This window comes from Lycorma delicatula, chromosome 1 (assembly GCF_047948215.1).
Source record: "Lycorma delicatula isolate Av1 chromosome 1, ASM4794821v1, whole genome shotgun sequence".
In the NCBI taxonomy this organism is placed as follows: Eukaryota; Metazoa; Arthropoda; class Insecta; order Hemiptera; family Fulgoridae; genus Lycorma; species Lycorma delicatula.
In genome coordinates this window covers 177,598,340-177,620,482 of record NC_134455.1, presented here as the reverse complement: position 1 = coordinate 177,620,482, position 22,143 = coordinate 177,598,340, and the positions used below count along the sequence as shown (strand labels likewise).

At 28.4% G+C, this 22,143-nt stretch overlaps 1 protein-coding gene across 2 annotated transcripts in view; it reads right to left on the bottom strand.

Annotated features, from left to right (window-relative positions):
* Window positions 1-22,143, bottom strand: part of LOC142325780 (tyrosine-protein kinase Dnt-like) — a 509,730-nt gene that overhangs the window by 157,406 nt on the left and 330,181 nt on the right. Inside the window, exons 3-4 of one of the 2 annotated variants that reach the window (XM_075367813.1) lie at window positions 20,636-20,873; window positions 11,706-11,892 (exon numbers count right to left, since the gene is read on the bottom strand). In XM_075367813.1, coding sequence (XP_075223928.1) covers window positions 11,706-11,892; window positions 20,636-20,873 — 425 coding nt within the window. The remainder of the gene's footprint in view (window positions 1-11,705; window positions 11,893-20,635; window positions 20,874-22,143) is intronic. The other variant, XM_075367820.1, reaches the window with a different exon arrangement.

Below are 22,143 nucleotides of genomic sequence, written 5' to 3'. Positions count from 1 at the left end.
TACACTTCCCTACACGAACAAGTAGGGAAATGGGGATCATTAAAGATGTAATCCCCGGACACGGAGGAGTCGTCTACTGGAGGTCCCCAGAGTTATCAGACCACACGAAGAGGTGTGTCGCCAGCCGGCGACGCCTTTTCAGTTTCATGTCCTTCTTATTAACGATAAATAAACTATGAATCTATTTTCTTCTTAGTTACGTAAGGCATATAAATATGTTAATCTAGTTACGTTCAACAGATGTTTTATTTTTTTTTTTTATTTTTACAACCTTTTGTCATTATACGTTGTAGATGAATTTGATTTGTGAGTATTATAAATGTTTTCAATTTTATTAAATTAGAATTCAAACAATACAAAATAGTAATTTAATTTGTAAGGAGCATTTTCTTTTACTTTTTTTTGCAATACTTACCTCAAACAGAAAAGCATCTTCACTGATTCAGATAAAATTTAATTTAATTACCTTGTTCATATAAATTTTCGTTGTTTTTTAAATTATTAAATAATTTTAACTTTTCATAAAATTAATTAAAAATCCATACTAACATCTTCATATCTAAAGGTAAGTATTCAGAGTTACCAGAACACTCGATGAATAAAACTTTTATTAGTCCTTGTGACCGTCACTCACTGATGACTTACACATTTTTTCCTTCGGACGATTATTAACAAGAAAATTTAAAAAAATACACGATGTTAATAAAGTGGAAGTGTCTCTTCCATAATCATTAATCAGTGATGTTCGGTGTTCTTGGGAACAGTTCTTAAGATATTTCTAATAAGGAAAGATTATTTTGCCGCTTGCTGAATATTCTGTAATCATTCATGACCAACAGTCATATTTTGTACTTTATTTTTATTCTCACTTCATTAATTAATTTTGTTTAGGAGACGAATTTGTTAAACTAAGCAGAAATTAAGAGAGGTCTGTTGTTCATGGAGGTACATCACTCTAGTTAAGCTAAAGTTCAGAGTATTTCATTCATTTAAAAAAAAAATTGTGTACGTTGGATTAAGGGTGCATTCCCTAATTTTTTGCAATATTCAAAAACATCCTGGCAACGTAAAGCATTTAAAATTTGGTGCATCTATGGCTTATATTAATACTGCATTGGGCTATTATTAAATTGTGTAAATTAATACTGTGGAAATAATGCATTCTATATACAGGTTACTGTAACAGTAACTGTTACAGTATCTGTAACAGAATTAACTTTGCTCTTCAAACTTAATAAAGTTATAATGTACGCTACACAGCTTAATTAAGTTACAAAATTTTAGATGTTCACAAACAATTGCATTTACTGTTATATTATATTTTACTGGTATTTTAAGGTATAATACATTTTATTCAGCATTATTTTAATTTAATTTTTAATTAGCAAGGTATACATTTAATCTCTCCATAGATTATTTTGTACTTTTACATAAATTGGAAACGATCAAATGATTGAGGATAGACTTTTTGTAACTGTGTAGGTTGTTTCTAAAAAGTCTAAACTCGAATAATGGTAAGTTATTTTTTAAATATTTTTCGCGACATAAGAACCAAATTAAAAATATATTCATATCACACTTACTTTGCAATCCACGATAAATGATAAAAATTATTTATTCTAACCTTGGTAAACTTTCTTATGCGTTTTATGGCGTTAACAGTTATTTTTCGTTATCTATGTTCACTAACGATTAAAATCTGAGTTACATTGTTAATTTTAAATTCCCCATTGTATCAAAAATAACCATTTTTTATATATCAAAACTAAAATACTTCTTGGTGTATGTCCTAAAGAACTTGATGGCAGTAAGTATTTTGAGATCATCCGATCTTAAATTAAAACATATCTATTGACTTCTATGTCCTCCAGATATCACCATTCTCATTTATTTTCGTTGTACAATATGGCGTTAGATTAAATCACTAAAAACGTTTTCAACAAGAGTTCATCAAAAAATTAATTATGAAAAAGTTAGTTACCTTCAAGAATAAAGTTATAAGAAACCTTTTAAGGGGAATGTAAAAACAGTGAGTACAAAAGGAAGAAAAATATTAAAATTAATGATTTTTTCAAGGATCTAGATCTGGTTGTAACAAAAAGGAACAGTATGATTCAGAGGGAGAGGCATGAAGTGCAGAAAGAAGAAACAAATATATATATATATATATATATATATGGGGAAATCGTAAGGAAAATCATTAAAATCGATCATGTTAGCTAAAATGAGTGCCAATGAGAATATGGCGGGCGATGTAGTGACATAGGAGTAGGCTGAAGAGTACAGCAAAAAACTGACTTACATTCGAACAACCTTATGAAACTGTTTCCCTTAGTGTAATATGGGTTTATTAGAAATGGGAGAGTTACGAGTAAAAAGTAACGAAACCGGTTTTAATTTTAAAGCGGAATTCATTATTATTAACATTATTCAGTTTTATTAATTTTAAAATCACTTAAGAATTTACTTCATTTTTTATACATAATACTATTATTAATAACGTTGGGGAATTCAGTGTCTACAATAATTTTTCTTTAAAAACGTAATAAATATACACTCAGGCCGTACATATTCCGTCCTTCTCTTTGTTCGTTTAATATCATTTTATCTTCATGTGAACGAGCCAAATTTCTATTAAAATTCACAAAGCGAACAGAATGGAATTTGTTTAATAACATTTTTCTTTTTTTTTACAAAATTTAAGGGGTTAAAAGAGAATATGAATTGTTTAATATAATGCTTGGTTTGTAATTTATTGTTTGCGAATATGACATTGGAAGTATAATGAATAAACGACACCGATGATGGTATATCTAAGTAGATTTTAATAAAAATAATAACTTTACTTAGGATCCTTGAAAAAATTTACTTTCTGAAGAAATATCAAAATTGAACTATCGATTATACATTTTGTACATAAATGACATTACATATATCGTATATGTTTCTTGTATTTATGTGCATTGTCTACAATGTTGTCATAAAACTCATGAACGGCTGTGTCGATCTGAATGACTCTTACCAGTGAATTTAATAAAATTTGAAAACGATTGAAGAAATAGATTTTTCCAGAAAATAACCTCTATTAAGACGTAAAAACTTTGTAAATTACTATGAATTTTATAGAATCATTATTAATGTTTTAAACCTGCTCTAAATCAAGTCCTGTAAGAAACAGGACATATAAGTATTGATTTTATATATATGTTTTTGATTATTATATATTGATTAAGAATGAATAGATATGATTCTTAATAATTTAAAAAATAAATTGGATTTGATATTTAACTTATAAAAAAATACCGATAATTGTTCCCGATATATAAATAATTTAATAAAAAATGAACTTTTTTACAATTCTCGTAGGTAGGTGAAAATGTACTTTTCTGTTCTAAAATCAATATAATATAAAAATCAAATAATTTAGACTTTTTTCTGTAAGCGTATTTTTATCACCGAGAAAATTTTTATGTATTACGCTAAATAAAACGTTATTTTAGATTATTTTGGGAAAAATTTTGATATAGATCTTTGAAGAAAAGTAAAGATTTTAAACATTTTTCATAGGTGAATGAGTGATGCATTTTTTGTTGTTTTTGGTTAAACAACAAATATTGCATCACCTGTGGGTTGGAATATGATTTCAACAATTTTTAAAGTGGGAAAAAATATATCCGGAACCTTTGGAATGAAAAGTAGAGATGAACCACAGAGGTCCGCATTTCTTCACTGCTTTTTATTTTCGTGTTATGTTTCTTTTATATGCAAAAATACAAGGTACCGCTTAACGGCGAGTCTTGGGGTATGCCATTTTCCAATCTTTTTTCTGATGAGTATTCATTGTAAACCCGTATTGAAAATTATGTTCGTTAGATAATTGCGATGTAATACCGGTAGATTGCCGTGATTTCCCCATTCATGCAGTTGAAGCGAAAGCATTTACAGATCAAAGATGACTCCCAGAGAGTGTTTTCTTAAGATGTAACTGTTGTACATAATATTTTATAAATTAATCATTTGGTCAGCAGTTGAATGGTACTGTCGAAATCCTATTTACGCGAGAATAAAAAATTTTCTTTTTCTAAAATCTAAACGAGTCGATTATTTATCATTTTTTTAAGAATTTGTCCAATAGCACACGCCAAGGAAACAGGACGGTAACTATTGAGATCGGTCAAATTTTTATCTTTTGTTGCAATTGGAGCAATGTATGTTTTTTTTCCACTGCCGCGGTTACATTCCATCCAGTCATATTATTTAGCTCTAACAGTCTGAGTTTTGCAGCGGTGCTTAGCTGTCTGATCATGACGTAATTTATTTAGTCTGGACCAGATGCCATATTGAAGGTTTTCTCCAACGCTTGTACAAGTACTTCCATTTTAGAATGGTACATTACATGAAAAATTCGCTTTAGAACCGAAATTTAGCTGATTCTCGAGTTCTATTTTTTAACTTCCAGACACTTCATGATAATTAGAAATTTACTGGCTTCTTCGAACTGATTGGCTAATAATTAAGCAATTTCATTTGGAGTTATGAATAAGTTCATCTTCATATTGGAGGCAAATTATGAGAGTAAAGTACTCTCACAGAAAGCCTTCACTTTCTTCCAAACGTCTGATGCAACAGTGCTTCTGTTAATAAATGACACGTATTGTTGACAGGATCGTCTTTTGCAATCTATCATAAGTGTTTTGATAATGACAAGGACATTATTTTCATTTTTATTTATCATCATATTAGCTTATTAACTTGGTTTCTTTTTATTTTTCATCATATTAGCTTATTAACTTGGTTTCTTTTTATTTTTGAAGGATTATCACAGAATTGAACAGTAAAACCCGACTTAATGAAGCTTTCAGAATGAATTATTTCAACCAGACGAAACAATTTTGAAGATTGAAATCGTGGATGATCATTGCAATTTTGATTGAAATATTTAACAGTGAACCATTCCATAATAAAAATAATTAAACATTTATTCACCTATAGATATTTAATCTACAATAAAAAGAAACCTTTTTAGTTAAATTTTTATACACTCTCAGAGGATATGTTAATAAAAATATTTCGTCTGAAGAAAATATTATTTGAAACTATTCATGAAAATCTTTTTCCTATTCGCATATTTATCTCCTAATAATGCATTTTACTAAAACCTTTTAAGGAAGGAAAATTAGAGCAAATCCAATTTTAAACTAATTTCAAAAAGCTTCTCAAATTTCAAATGAGGAAGTTCCTTTTTCGTTCACGAAAAAAATTTTCTTTTCATTACTTAATCTCTGGGTGTGTTTTTTAGAAATAAATTTTCAGTGCAGCAAGAACTGAAAAAGAAAAAATTGATAAATTTTACATATTAAAAATTTGTTTGAGTTTTGAGTTATATAAATAAGGCTTGATAAACTGAAAAAAAAACCGTGTAATTCAGCTGCTGTATAATTACTGAATTACACTAATAGTAAATTATATAATTAGGCGTTTGATATATTTGAGCTTTTTCATATATGAATACAGAATGGACATGAATAAAAATGTTTGTCATCCTGACAAATTTTGCTTTCGACCCTTTAAATAAATGGTTTTACACGATATTATGACCACCGAATCTAATAATATTTTAAATAAAATAATCCGGTCTTCTTTTGTACCAAATGTGACGACAGTAATAACTCCAGCAGTTAAATTATTTTTTTGTTTTTAAAATTTTGAATTTTGCTTATAGTAGATTTTTTTATTCATACAACCGAAAGTAGAAAATTAATAAATGCTAAACATTGTTATTGTAAACTTTCATATAATTCCTATTTTGGTGTAAGGGTTTAATTATTTACCCGGATAGAAGCAATTAAACCTAGACCGGGATCAGACCCCCAGTTCTCATCAAGGTAACACTTAATTTTAACCAAAGCAGTCTTTTAAAATTCAAATCAGTAATTTAGTATAATAAAAAGCAAAAAAGATCATCCAGCTATCGTAACATACCCTTAATTATTGTAATGAGTCAAAATTTTTGAAACCTAATTTTTTGCGTTTGTTCATCCCCTGAGTCCAAAGATGCCAACAAATTAGAACGTTTAAATTTTTTATTAATCCACTGTATTATTAAATATCTCTGTTTAAGCGTTTTGGAGGCGATTATTTTTCCGATTTTGTAAATTTTACGTTTCAGAAGCAGAAATACAGGTAAAGTTTTGTAAGATGTAGAGGGATACAGTCCTCTTTGCGCAGAAATTGGTATTTTAAAACATGTTTATAACTGTTTTTCTTTTGTTTATAAATACATATGAATATTTTTCATCAGTTAAAAAAATTAATAAATGAAATAATTAGGGTCCGAAAATTCATAGCTTTCTTTTAGTATTCTCAGTCTAGCACTACTCTACAGAGTACATTAATTACAAAAGGTGACATAAAAAAATTGTGAAACATAAACATGATTTATCATGCTTATATTTAATATCTAGATAAAATCAAAATTCATTAATGCTGATTTATTGATAAAATTTAGAAAAAACAATGACCTTATATTGTAAAACAGATTATGAAATTGAAAAAGATATTTCAAAATGTTAAAATGTTCATAAAGTTAGTGAAAAATGTGGTTTCATTTTTTTTTTTTCTTGTTAAAATTTAGTGAATTTGTATGGGGTCTGACTGATTGATTTTTCTGTACAAGTATTTAGAGCAAAATCTTTAGTATAATTTTTTTACACCATCTATGAAAGAAACTAAATTTTATTTATATAGGTCAAATGTGTGATTATAAATGTAATTTGCGCAAATGGAGAAGCAAATATTTAGATTGATTTAAATCTATTTTTAACGGAACCAAAACCTTGAATGCCATACATCTAAACTGGTTTAAAAATAGATTTGCAAAGTAGTAAGTCTGTTTTAAACAAATAGTGTTTTTTATTAAAGAAAGCTGTAAATCTCTTTTAAGCTTGAGCTCAAAATTAAGTTTCATTTTTATTGCTGTTTCCAATGTAACCTATTGACCTACTGACTCAGATGAAAAACAAATTAGCGAACAAAGGAGAATTTGTGAAATCTATATCCCGTTTAAGAATAATGAAAATTATCATATCTTTTGAGCAGGGTGATTTTGATAAGATTAATAGCAATTTTCAACTTTACTATTAAGGAAAGAGTTAAGTTTTACGCATTGAGAAACTCCCAAGAAAGTTCAGCCTCATCGATGACAATTTTTTTTAATAAATTTAAAACCAGGTACGAGTTATTTTTTATATAATTCAGTCCTTTTCAAAGTAGGATATAATCTCATTAATTAACTCTTTCTAATTCGATTGTGTTTACCAAATATCTTATCAAGATAGTAAATTATTCGCGTGTTTCCCGTTCGACAAGGATGTTGAGAAATTAACAAACGTCAAAATCTCTTAAAGATACAACTTATTACTTTAAAAATATATAAAATAAAATAAATAATAGTAACAGAACTGATATAATGACAGATTATAAGTACCTAATACAGGCCATAAATACAAAAAAACTTCGTAATGACTAATAGAAACTAATACTGCATTAGCAATAAGGTAACAATTGAAAAATATAAAGTTTATACAATTTACTTTCTGCAAGTATTATTACTTTTATTGTTTACAAAAGAACTACCGTACACTTTATGAATGAATAGAATATTGTCACTAGTGTTTACCAATAACTTACCAATAACAACTTATTACATTTAGCCTTTGTCCATAATGGAATACTCGTGAAGCAATCTTCAGTCGTTGTTACCGAAAACTTAGTGTTATCGCTTTTATCGCACGCTGTACTGAACTCAGAATTGGAAAACTACTAACTCTTTCCGCTGGTCCCCGGCATTATTTATACCTCCTGGCCTGCAGAACTAGTATCCAACCGGCCTTTTGATTGTTCAAGCGTAATAATTTTTATTGTCTACGCCTTATTGACCTCCGTTACAGCCCATCAGAGCTAGGAACGGATGGGGATGGTGGAGCGACCGGAATCGACACAAAGCGGGTCTTCCCCTACGGAGGTTGGGATGCCCACGCCTTTTATGCTTTTCTACAAGTTCTTTTCTAGAAAGAATCCCTTTTGGTTTATTCTAGATTCTTCTATTTTTTTTCTCTCCTTTTTCTTTCTAGAAGAAACCCATTACACTGACCCCATTGCATTATGATAAAGATTCAAATAAAGATAACCCATTTACATGTGCTCTTGAATACATACTTAATTTTTTAACCACGGTTTTAGAATTTTTGAACTTTGGGAAAATCAAAATCTTGAGAATTAATAAAATCTGCGACAGAATGTCCTTTGTCGAGAGATAAAAATATTTCTTTCAATAATATCTAAACCAGTAACCGGTAAAGTACTTAAAAGAGAAATATTGCTTTATTTTATTTGTATTGAATAACATGACTTTTTTTATTATACGACATATGGTAAGTTTTCAAGTAGATGGAATATTCAAATTGATAAAAAGTAGTCGATTTAACGCTTCGAATTTGTGCATATATTAAAACAAAATTGATATTTGGTCAAAACTGGGAAAAGAAATAATGAAAGAAAAATTATATAATCTGAATTAGAATCAGGAGTATTGCGAACAATAACACTGATTCAGAAAAAAAGTGAAATAAGGACGTTTCGTATCATTACTCTTTGAGAAGAATTTGTACAGTAATTCAAGTAAAATTTTTGTCTAACAACTATACAAGGAAAAAGGATAAATGTCTTAGAATTCGTTCATGACATTGTTCTACTGCCAGAAAAAAAATTAACTAGAAGAAACACTAAATACTAAGACAGAAACTAAGTTTGAAAATAATTAATAGTAATAAGAAATAGGCAATGTAACAGAAAGAAGAATAACATTGAATTAATATTAAAATAGGAGAATATTGTACATCAGAAGTTGGAGAATGTTGTTAGTAAAATTTCAGGGAATGGACATATAATGCAGACATTAGAAGAAGATAGTAATAAAAAAAAATTATAATATTTATGAAATTAATAGGTTATGAAACATGGTTGATTAGACAAGTAGAAAGAAAGAACCATTTACCTTCGAAATTTGGTGTAACAGGAAGATGCTGAAAGTTAGGTAGTTTGATAAAGGAAAATGAAAGTATCTTACAACTCATAGAGAAGAGAGAAGTTTGTGACGTATTTTTATAATGTGATAAAAAATGTAGCATTTATAAAAATGTCCGGGTTTAGTTAATTTAACAACATAAAGTTTTGAAAAAACTCTTAGATAAAGAAAAAATAAAAACAATATATGAAACAAATTAAAATTAACAGATAAAAGATGCGGTAAATATGTTGGAGCTGAAAGATTACACCAGAACAAAATGCAGTGGAGAGACCATCAAACCAGTCAAATGACTGATGACTGAAAAAAGAAATTAAAATACAACGAGACGATCGTAAATTTTTCTTAAGCATCATATTTTTATAGACTTTAACTAAATGTTGGAATTTTTAAATTAAAAATTTCATATGCGAATAATTCATTACAGTCGAAACAAGGATTAAACTGTGGTTTTATGTTTTATAATCAGTTCGTATTACAATTTAAAAAATTTCGCACGATTTATTTCTCAAGGCCATTCATTATATTCTGTGTAGGAGAAAATAAAATTAAACAACTGCTTCTTTCTTAAACAGACACCAATTTAAAATTTCTGCCAGATATACATACATATATATATATATATATATATATATATATATATATATATATATTAGTCTGGTTGTAATAAATTTTTTTTTTCAGCAGAATTCTCTGTGGCAATGTTATTGATTCAATCCTTAAGAAAAACATTAGCAAAACTCATAATTATGTAACCAAATAATATATTGAATTTGTGTTTTGTTTACCTTTTTAATAAATGGTTTTATTAAGTAATTATGAAATTTGTTGGTGCTGTCAATTAGTTTTAAGGAAATTGTCTGGTATCCTTGAGGAAATTTTTTGATACCTCTGATCCCGCCGATGAGTCTGAATCAATGAGTCTGAGTATAAAGCTATAATTAAATAGTGGCAGGAAGTACAATAAGAAGGCCAATAAAGGTCAAGGAGAATTTATTAGAATTGTAGTCAATCTTTTTATTTACGGTTATTCGGTGAGCAAGAAGACTTAAAGGGAGAATCTTTAATAGACTTTTTTTTGTGGTTTTTACTTTTTATTGAAAATTAATGAGTGGTTGAAAAAAATAACTCTTGGAATACGGAAATATTTATTTTTTTCTAAAATTTAAAGGATATATAAGATCCATACTGTGTAACAGGGACTACAAGGAACTCCAAATTGTACAACATTATTTGGTCTTTAACTGAAAAAAAAAATTTAGAATATATCTTTGAAAATTCTGTTTGAATATTTCTTTTTATCTTTTTTTTTTTAATTAAGGATTGTAGAGGGATAGACTCCTTGAAAGGGAATGAACCTATTAAGTTGTTTATTTTTAGTTTTTGAAGGTGGACACAATTTAAAAAGAACAGTTCAGTTCAGGTACCGCAAAATGTAAACCTTTGGTGACAGGGGAATACCATACGGATCATAATAATTAAACCCCAAAGCTTTCTGGACCAATAATAAAGATTTTCTCACTTTTAGATATTATGATTTACTAATTACCACACGTACTATTTTAAAATATTACATTTAAGAGGACTCAGTGTGAAGTAATGTATTTGCCGTGGGTCAAGAACAATACGTCTAAAGAACAAAACTTTTAAACAGGGAACAGATTTTTCAAATCTACAAAATACCTGCCACAGACAAAAAAAAAAAAAATACCAAATCTATCTAATGGATTATCAGAATAGCTCGTATATACAGCGAAATCAATTGAATTCAGCGGGGCGTGACTCTGCTCTGAATCTCGGTTGGTTCCAGCTATCTAGTATATGTTGTGCTGAATTGTGCAATACTGAATAAGGTTTATTGAAGTAACAGTTGTTTCAAATGCAATCATTGAGTTTTCCTTTTTTATTAAACAAATATCGTAAATTTTTTTTCCTTAAAAAACATATTAGGTAGCTGCAAGTAACATTTTGAAACTAGATCTTAATTTAAAAAAAAAGTATGTCATACATTTAAATTTCATGAAAAACTTAATTTAAAATTTAGGTATTCATAATTGACCTTAGATGTGTAATTATGAAAATTATAATATAGATCCATTAATTTTTAAATTAATAAAAAAAAAATACAATCTGTATATAATAGGTACCACACATATCAATAAACCGTCTCCATTTCATATTCTGTATTTTAACTACTCCAACATAATTATTAGTAGTAGTCAAATAGATCATGAAACAGAGTATGAAAATTTTAATTAATTAAAAACTTCTTTTTTCTAAAACATGAAATTAACTGATATGACCACTCAGATCGTGCTATTCTATGAAAAAACATTTATTTTCATTATCACCACTAACAGGAATCCTTTATGTACATTTACTTTTAGTTTAATTGGGTCTGTAACTACCTATAAATACATCTAGTATTAAGTAATACGTAATAACATAATAATATTATACGTAATAATAATAGATATTGGTATAAATACATTCCATATGAGGTTAGATGTCAAGTCTTAAGTACAATTATTTTACTTCTTCCATCACAAAAATAATTTACTACCATATTTACAAGCCTAAGGTCAATCTTTCGGTGATATTTTAAGTTATTTCTACTTACTGTAATGAGTCCTGAGTATTCGCTTTATTACTCTTAACGTAAGCTAAGGACGAAATGACGATAATGACAAGAATCAATGCGCATGCACAACTTACAGCGATGTAAAATGTACCTGCTGATGAACCTAATGAACTAGGGTCTAAGCGAATAGAATCGTTGCGAGGTGTCACATCTTCTGATATAACTGCTGAAACAAAAAGGGGAAAAAACAATATTAATTATTGTATCAACTTAAAAAGGTTTTAATAAATGCCGAAATCTTAGATGAACATCCTAGAATTTTGTTCACCAATAAACTGAAAACCTCGTATTATGTAAGGAATATTCAATATAAATAAACGATGTAACACGTACATATTATATAAATAAAATTTTACAAATGTCTTCAATGACTAAAAAACAGCAATAAAAATTCTGATGTGGACTTCCTTGTACGTCGATTAAATTACATATTCACATTTTTGCTGCACTTCATTTCATTTAAAAGTGAGATATGATCCTCCAATACTTTAATAAAATTGGACAGTTAACAATTGCTAAAATATTAGTTTTTATTAACATAACATATTTATACAATTATTAATTCAACAATCTTACTTGAAATATTAGGTTAGAGTAAAAGTCCCTTGATTACTCTTTAAATAAATTGTTTACGAAATAATCCCCTAATAAAAACTGATTATTCTACACCGTAAGGTCAAATTAATATTTATAACCAGTATGTAGGAGTTCATTAAACGTTACTAATAGTTAATATATTCATCTTAATTATTATTAACTTTTATTTATACGACACACCAGAAATCTGAAATACACATCAGAAATCTTGTGCAAATTACGCACTAATGAGAAAAACTTTCACTTTAAATTGAAAAACAATCACTTTAAAGTGAATAAAACTAAAAAAAAATTTTTTCTGTCAAATAATTAAATAAAATGATTTTTTAAAAATAAATATACAATTTTTATAAGAATTTGCGAAGAAAATCTAAATAATAATACGAATCGAAATTATAGTTTTCAATTAATATTAAATAATCAGATGTTTCACCAACTCTATTACATCTATATATGTAGTAATGCCTATTAAATTACATATACACATTTAACATAAAACTTAATTACATTTAGTACATAAAACTTTATTTCACTAATAATTTCTGATTGTTTTTAATATTTTCTTTTTATTGTTATTATTGAATAATTATTTATTGTATTTTTTTTTACAATCACGGTTTAATAATTATAAATAAATCAATACATTTAATTTACAAAAAAAAACATTAACAAAAAATAAATAAAAAAAAAAGTTAAAAAATAAAAAAAGGAGATAAAGTCTAATTCAAACCGATGTGCTTTCCCCTTATAGATCCAAATATTTCATTAATTAAAATTTCATTTGGGTGTAACTCTGAAACAAATGAAAATAAGTACCACTTATGATACATCTTTGAAAAACTCTCTATGAGGGCTTATTACTGCAGTAAGAAAAAGTCCAAAATCCAGATTTTTTTTGGATTTTGGGGTTAGTTGGACACTTTTGGTCCAGTCAATTGCAATCAAAATGGAAGGTGCACAACTAGATGTTACATCAGACCTAAATCCAAAATTTCAAGATCCTACGACTAATCATTTTTTATATATGCGATATACATACGTACGTACGTACGCCGAAACAAGTCATAATGGATTCAGGGATGGTCAAATGGATATTCCGATGAAATCTGAAAACCGAAATGTCGCGATCACAATACTTCCTTTACTTCATACAAGGAAGTAAAGATACAGATGCCGAAATGTGAAACATCCTTTGGGATAAAATAAAGAACAATCCATCCATAGGACAACAATACAAAATAATAAAATTTTAAATATTTATATTGCTTAAAATTTAAATCAAAAACTAAAAATAAATAACATCACTAAATCAACCCAAATAGGAAAATATTGTAAATTAATCACTACTCGCAAAAAAATATAGAGGAACTTACTCGGGGTCAGCAAATGCATTATCAGTTACAATTTTGCTATTTTAAATCTTAATAAAATTTCAAAAATTCATATAATTGCCCTAAAATACATCACTTTTTAAGTCTCCGCCCTTCAAGGCATTGCAGAAACATATACTCAATATTTCTATACGTCTAGTTGTAAATTTTCTAAATTCTTCTATCCTTTTATTTATCCGAAATAAAGATAAGCTTAGAAACTACGTTAATATGAATACACTAATATAGCACATTCACAAATTTCTTAAAAAACTATTTTACCCCATAAGTCAATGTAAGCATTATTTGATTAAGGAGCCTGTTCCTTTACATCTCAGCTGAAGAAATTCTCTCTCATCTTACAAATGAACTCAATAACAACAAAATATTAGAATAACCGAGACTGTAACTTTAAATTTCAAAAAAAAAATATATCACTGTCAATCTGATGGCCTTTTTACTGGTCGCCTATTATCAGCAATCTGCTAGAAATATTGTTGCAACAGACAGGATATAAACGATTATCAAAAAAATGCATGCTAATAAAATAATATATGGCCGAAAATATTATCCCAATCCAATATATGAAACTATCTTATTATTCAAAAGGCAAAAATCCAAACATTTATGAAAAAAATTATATTTCGAGTAGAAATTTACGCCCACGGTGGACACAGTATATAATAATATTTTCTACCTTCCCACCAAAAAATCTGCAAAAAATCTAAAAAAAGGAAGTGAACCAACAACAATGAATGCATTTATTTATTAACTACGCTTCAAACCAACCGATCTCATATAAATTCTCTGCTATTAGAAATACGAACCGCAGACTATTCGATACACATATTCTACCTAAAGTACACATAAGCGGATGTTACAGCATAATCATTGAGTTTCTGCTGTCAAAACAGCAGAAACTGTAAATAAAAATAAAGGTAACTGAAACAAAATACATCTCTCTAACACACATAAACAAAGCCTCATAGAAAATAGCATTATAAAAGCGGGATACAATATACCTTTTGGAACAAAAGACCTGACAAATCATTACAACGCACAATACTCCTGAATAAAACTTGAATAAAACTGAACTGTTCCGACTACACTGTGTTCTACATCGGAAAACGGCAAATATTTCAAATGAGAATACAATTAACCATTAAAAGCCCCAACATGTGTTAACCGTCAACATATGCTAACAATCTTAGATACAAATCCTAACTCCACCAACAAAACTGCGATATTTTTATTTATATTAAAAAAAAAATGATCTAATCTTAAACAACTGAAATAAACATTATGAAAAATAAAAACACAGAATAACAATCAACTAAATAAATATACAACATTAAAAATCTCAGAAACAGCATCAGATAATGACTAAATGTAAATTTTTGCATAAATGTAAATAAAAATTGATTTCTATTACGAGAATTTTTATTCCATGAATTTCAGCTGTTTTATTCAAACGTAAGAAGTAATATTTCGATTCGGCTTATTAAAAAATAATAGCTTTAAAAACACAAAATTACTTTTTGTTTACGTAGAATGCTTAAACTTTAGTGAATACGTGCTAGTTTACGTAGATCGAAAACTAGCACGTATTCACTCAAATTCATATAAATTCTACCTTGAATTAATTGTACTTTAATTGATTTAAAAACATGTACTTCCGGGAATTAGAAAATTGGAGACCTAAAAATAATAGTCAGCCTTTGAAATTAGGAATTAATTTTCTTTTTATTTGAATAAAAAAGAAATTACTGAACATTTTAATTGAATCGGTTTTTTGTGTAATTCAACACGAAATCCTATTTTTCTAATTTGTGATTAGATTTAAGAGAGCATTAAAAGATTTAAATGGCAGAAAGGCTCCTGGAATAGACGGAATACCTGTAGAATTACTGCGCAGTTCAGGTGAGGAAGCGATTGATAGATTATACAAACTGGTGTGTAATATTTATGAAAAAGGGGAATTTCCGTCAGACTTCAAAAATAGTGTTATAGTAATGATACCAAAGAAAGCAGGGGCAGATAAATGTGAAGAATACAGAACAATTAGTTTAACTATTCGTGCATCAAGAATTCTATACAGAAGAATTGAGAGGAGAGTGGAGGAAGTGTTAGGAGAAGACCAATTTGGTTTCAGGAAAAGTATAGGGACAAGGGAAGCCATTTTACGCCTCAGATTAATAGTAGAAGGAAGATTAAAGAAAAACAAACCAACATACTTGGCGTTTATAGACCTAGAAAAGGCATTCGATAACGTAGACTGGAATAAAATGTTCAGCATTTTAAAAAAATTAGGGTTCAAATACAGAGATAGAAGAACAATTGCTAACACGTACAGGAGCCAAACAGCAACAGTAACAATTGAAGAACATAAGAAAGAAGCCGTAATAAGAAATGGAGTCCGACAAGGATGTTCCCTATCTCCGTTACTTTTTAATCTTTACATGGAACTAGCAGTTAATGATGTTAAAGAACAATTTAGATTCGGAGTAACAGTACAAGGTGAAAAGATAAAGATGCTACGATTTGCTGATGATATAGTAATTCTAGCCGAGAGTAAAAAGGATTTAGAAGAAACAATGAACGGCATAGATGAAGTCTTAGGCAAGAACTATCGCATGAAAATAAACAAGAACAAGACAAAAGTAATGAAATGTAGTAGAAATAACAAAGATGGACCACTGAATGTGAAAATAGGAGGAGAAAAGATTACGGAGGTAGAAGAATTTTGTTATTTGGGAAGTAGACTTACTAAAGATGGACGAAGCAGGAGCGATATAAACTGCCGAATAGCACAAGCTAAACGAGCCTTCAGTAAGAAATATAATTTGTTTACATCAAAAATTATTTTAAATGTCAGGAAAAGATTTTTGAAAGTGTATGTTTGGAGTGTCCCTTTATATGGAAGTGAAACTTGGACAATCGGAGTATCTGAGAAGAAAAGATTAGAAGCTTTTGAAATGTGGTGGTATAGGAGAATGTTAAAAATCAGATGGGTGGATAAAGTGACAAATGAAGAGGTATTGCGGCAAATAGATGAAGAAAGAAGCATTTGGAAAAATAAAGTTAAAAGAAGAGACAGACTTATAGGCCACATATTAAGGCATCGTGGAATAGTCGCTTTAAAGTCGCTTTAATATTGGAGGGATAGGTAGAAAAAAAAATTGTGCAGGCAAGCAACGTTTGGAGTATGTAAAACAAATTGTTAGGGACGTTGGATGTAGGGGGTATACCGAAATGAAACGACTAGTGCTAGATAGGGAATCTTGGAGAGCTGCATCAAACCAGTCAAATGACTGAAGACAAAAAAAAAAGAAGAAAAAAAAGTGATTAAATTACTTGTACAAAATTTTATGTGGATGGATGAGCACTTTACGAATGCGGTGTAAATAAACGAACATTCTGAAATATATTTGTGACTGTATATCATTTATTCATAAAATTATCGGTCTCCGTTTGAGCAAAAATTAAAAGTTTGTATTAGGAATATATGCACTTAACATTATTTACTATTATAAATTCTATATTTCAGTGTTTATTTTGGCCTTGAAACTTATTAAGCAGCTGATATATTTAGGGGCACCATTCAGTATTTTCGGAATTACATTTTCTGTGAGAAATGATGTTTGGTACCAACCAGTCCCAGTATCACTAGAACTTCGGTTTGCTTGGTTGCTTGGAATGTGTGCAATAGTATATTCAAAGGCAATGAGGCACAATCATTTCTCTCATTCTTACAGTAAGATTGGCTATGTTTTTAAACCGTAAACGTATTTAATACTTAAATGTTATTTATAAGAACAATATAAAGAATCAGAGGTTTGATATTTGATCCATAAGCAATTAAACAAAAATACGTTGAACGTTCTCAAATTAATATAATATCGCTATATTTTAATAGTTAAAGTGCAATTTATAGATCACAGAAGGTAAAACTACTGCAACTCTCAGCCGAACTAGTGGCTGGCTGCGTCAATGACCCAGCTGAGGGAATTTGATAGTGCTAAGAACATTGAATACCGTGTTTAACATCCGTTTAATTGTAAGCCACTCTAAAACCAATTCCTGTTCTAATTAATGAGATTATTAACAATTTAAGTTAAAAGATACATTATTACATTAGGTACAAGTTCTTTGAATTAGCAACTTATCATCGTCAGTTTAGAAAAAAATCATTGTAAATGCAGCTGTGATCTGGTTTTGAAATATTTTCAGTTTCTTATTCAAAAGAACTATTTCTTTCTTAGTAATCATAATTTTTCCGCCATCCGTGGAATCTGATTTACAGTCATATAAATGTATGACTGTACATTTATATTTATTGCATTTACATACATCATATTTATGAATAAATTTTATATTATATCAATATAAGTAATAAATGTTATATTTATATTTACTGCATTTATATGATATTTATATGTACATTTATATGGCATTTATTTATGGTACACTACACCATATTATTGCATATCGATTGTACTATCTGTTAACGTTATCCTGTTGCAGCAAAGATTTTATCTACATTTTTATACACTTTCATGTATCGGTTTCCTAATGATTAAAAGATGCTGTCATTTGACATGCCGTCAAATTTCTTTCGCAAAAGCTTTTCTAACTCATCTGCCTTCTAAAATTATTTGGGGAACGGTACATTGTTAAGCAAAATGTGCTATAAAAATCACAAACAATGAGAGACAATTTCATTATTCGCAAATCATATATTAATTACATAATTTAATTACAAGTATTTGCTTATTAATTTATTAACTATATACTTTTAGAAATATGGTCTACAGACAATTTAACATGTTAATGCCACCAAATATAACGGGTCATGTTATAAAATATGAAGCTCTCAAGAATGCATATAACAGCATACTCAATGACACATTCTTCGAGCAAGCATAAATTAAGGAAAAACTCTCATGTGGACACCACATGACTTCCTTGTACACCTATTAAATTACATATACACATTTTTTTAAAATGAAAAGTACATAAAATTTTATTTCATTAATAACTTGATACTTTTTATATATTTTTTTTTATTATTATTTATTGTAATTTTTTTTCAATCAGAGAAATTTTTTTCAGTAGAGGTAATTACTCATAAATCAATATATTTAAATTAAAAAAAAAAGTTAAAAAAAGAAAAGAAGATGAAGTCGAATTCAAAGCGACCTTCCCCTTGTAAGATCCAAATATTTCATTAATTAAAATTTTATTTGGTTATAACTCTGAAACCAATGAAAATAAGTACCACTTTTGATATATCGTTGAAAAGTCCTTAATGAGGGCTTATTACTGCAGTTAAGAAAAATTCCAAAATCCATTTTTTTGGATTTTGGGAATTTTTTAAACACATTTAGTGCAGTTGATTGCAGTCAAAATGGGAGGTGCACAACTAGATGTTAAAACAGTCCTAAATCCAAAATTTCAACATCCTACGGCTAATTGTTTTTGAGTTATACGAGGTGCATAACGTATGCACCTCGCATAACGTACGTATGTTCTGCATACGTACATACGTATGCGGAATATACGTACGTATGTACGTATATAGGTACGTACATGCAGACGTCACCCGAAACTAGTCAAAATGGATTTGGGGATGGTCAAAATGGATATTTACGTTGAAATCTGAAATATTTCGCGATCACAGTACTTTCTTTACTTCTTACATGGGAGTAAATATAATGAAAGCATCTCAATGAAATATATAAACGAATATTTAGAGAAAATCGCTTCAAAATTTCGAGCAAGTGAGTAGAATGTGGCTTTCAAAACAAATCAAATCAATATATGCAGAACACGATCACTAAGTAAACATAATCCCTCTGGAATACACAAAATCAACTGTTGCGATCGTTCAATATTCTGCATTGATCAAACGGAGCTGAGTCCCATTTAATTCAAAGGGTAATGAACACTTAGTATTCCTATATAGCAACAAATAGTCAACATTTGCCGATCATTTCATAGAACTTAATCACAAATCCTCTAGGCAAAAATCGTGATGTTCTGTGACATTCAGAAAATAATATAAATAAACAAAAAGGCATATATGAACATTATGAAATACTCGTATATAAAGTCACAAAAATTATTTTCTAAATGAAAAGACTTTTTGATTTGTCAAATCAAACTTTCTTTCTGATTAAATATTATTACTACTTATTATTTCTTTAAAAAAGAGACCGCCAATTATAATATCAGCAGATACAAGAGTGAGAAAAACTAGACCTAAGTAACTAGTCCTGCAAATATAACTACTTCTAAAAATGGTCTCAAGGATGGCTGATAATATCTTATGTAAGCTATTAAAAGCGTTCTACTTATAAAATTTGGATTGGTTTTGGTTTATCGTTTCAGAAATTTATAATTTTAAATTACATTTTCGTTTATATTGTTCCTATAATATGAATTCGTTGTTTAAATTTTATTACAATTATAAACTATATATGTAATTATATCGATATAATCGTACAGTCAAAATAAGGAACGGAATTGATTAATCTAATATAAATTTTAAATTGAAAAAATTTGTTTTACATCTCTAAAAGATTTTTTTTCTAAAACGTTTTGTTGTGCCTACATTACTGAAGATATATGTAAAATATACCTCAACTCCAAGTTTCAATGAAAGATTTGCACAAGCATGGAAATTTTATTTGCTTTTATTCTTCATGATAATTTTATTTATTCTATCTGAATACTTTTGGAAAAACAATTAATATTTTTGTAATAAATCCGTAAATTTACAAATTTTAATAACACATTTTTATAAATGTGTATACTTCAAATAGAATGAGCAAAAGGAAATCATTTTGAAATAAATAATAAACCATCCAATCTCCAAGAGATAAAACCCAGACGATTTACTACCGAAGATTCGTATGCCGATTTAAAATGAAGTGTACTTACCTTTTGAGCAGATTTTATTGCGACGGAAATTTATAGATGTGTCGCTGTGCAAAGGTCTTTGAGCTGAAACATTGAGCTGAAGGAGAACATGGACTTCTGCACTACGTAATCCTGTACAAGGAAACCTAATGTAGAACGGTTCCACTTGAAACGGTACTAATCCCTGTCTAGATATGCTGAAAGAAGGTGGTAACATTGCATCTACGTTATTATATTCCACCGTCCATACATACGGCATCTGAAACAAATATTACAATAACTTTTACCTAAAAGTAAAATCTATTAAGTATTAATTAAAATAAATAAAGACAAATATTATTAATGGTTTGTTGAGCAAAACTTCCTACCATAAAATAATTTATGATAAGCGAAACTACTTTAGTGGAATGGATATATATTTAAAAAAATTAAATGGTTTAAAAAGCCTGAAAACTCTTTACTGGATTCATATATATTTATTAAACAGAAAATAGTAATTTCAAATTTGTCATACCTTACCGAACAACAAAGAAAGGTTCATATCACTGATGCGATATGTCTATTCTTCATTCCTTCTGGTTTTGTATTAATCTTTTAACTTTAACGTATTTACACGTTCTAAATTTTATTTATTTGTTTAATATTCCAACATTTGTCTTCCTGTATATTTTGTAACTTTTACACACTTCTCTATTAACTATAATACCTTCTGTTTTAATCTGTTTAATCAACCTCTCTATTTCTTCTTTATACAAGATTATGCCACAAATCTTTCTTCTCTGCTTCTCCTCTTATCATTTCGTACTTTATCAATTAATCGAATTTTTAATATCCTCCTCCTATAATACAAAATTTTAAGGATTCTATTTTTTTTTCTTGCTTTTATATAAAAAAAAATATTTGAATATTTTATTTTTGTTTTTTTATAATATTTTATCGTAAAATTGTTATCTTTCTTTTATACTTGTTTACTTAAAAATTCATATCTTCTAGTTAATATATATGTATAACTAAAAGAAAGAAAAAATATTACAATAACTTTATATATTGTCATAATATTTTATAATTTGAAAGTCATTAGTTAATTCGAAAATACACAGGCGCTTTGAAAATGATCTGCATCAAATCGACTTTATGCACACCATAAAAGTGTAATTTATTCAGACCAGTTTGTAAGCGGCTATGTATTTTCTAAACAACTAATGATTTTAAAATGAGAAGATATAACAGAATATAGAATCAGAATAAATGTTACGAAAATAAAAGTAATGATAATAGGAAACTATAAGATAACGAATGTTTGAACTAAAGAAGAACGAATTGGACAATAATTTCAGCAAGAGTTACTTGGGTACAATGTTAAGAGAACCTTGCAAAAGTGAAAGCAAAATAAAATCAATGATAGCAATGGACGTTTACGAGTAGCTGTTATTATATTATTTTTTGGTGGGAAGGGAGTTATTGCATCGACTGCTGAAGTAATTAGCCCTTTTTGAGAGGCAGTCTTGGAGACGCTCCCAAGAGGAGTC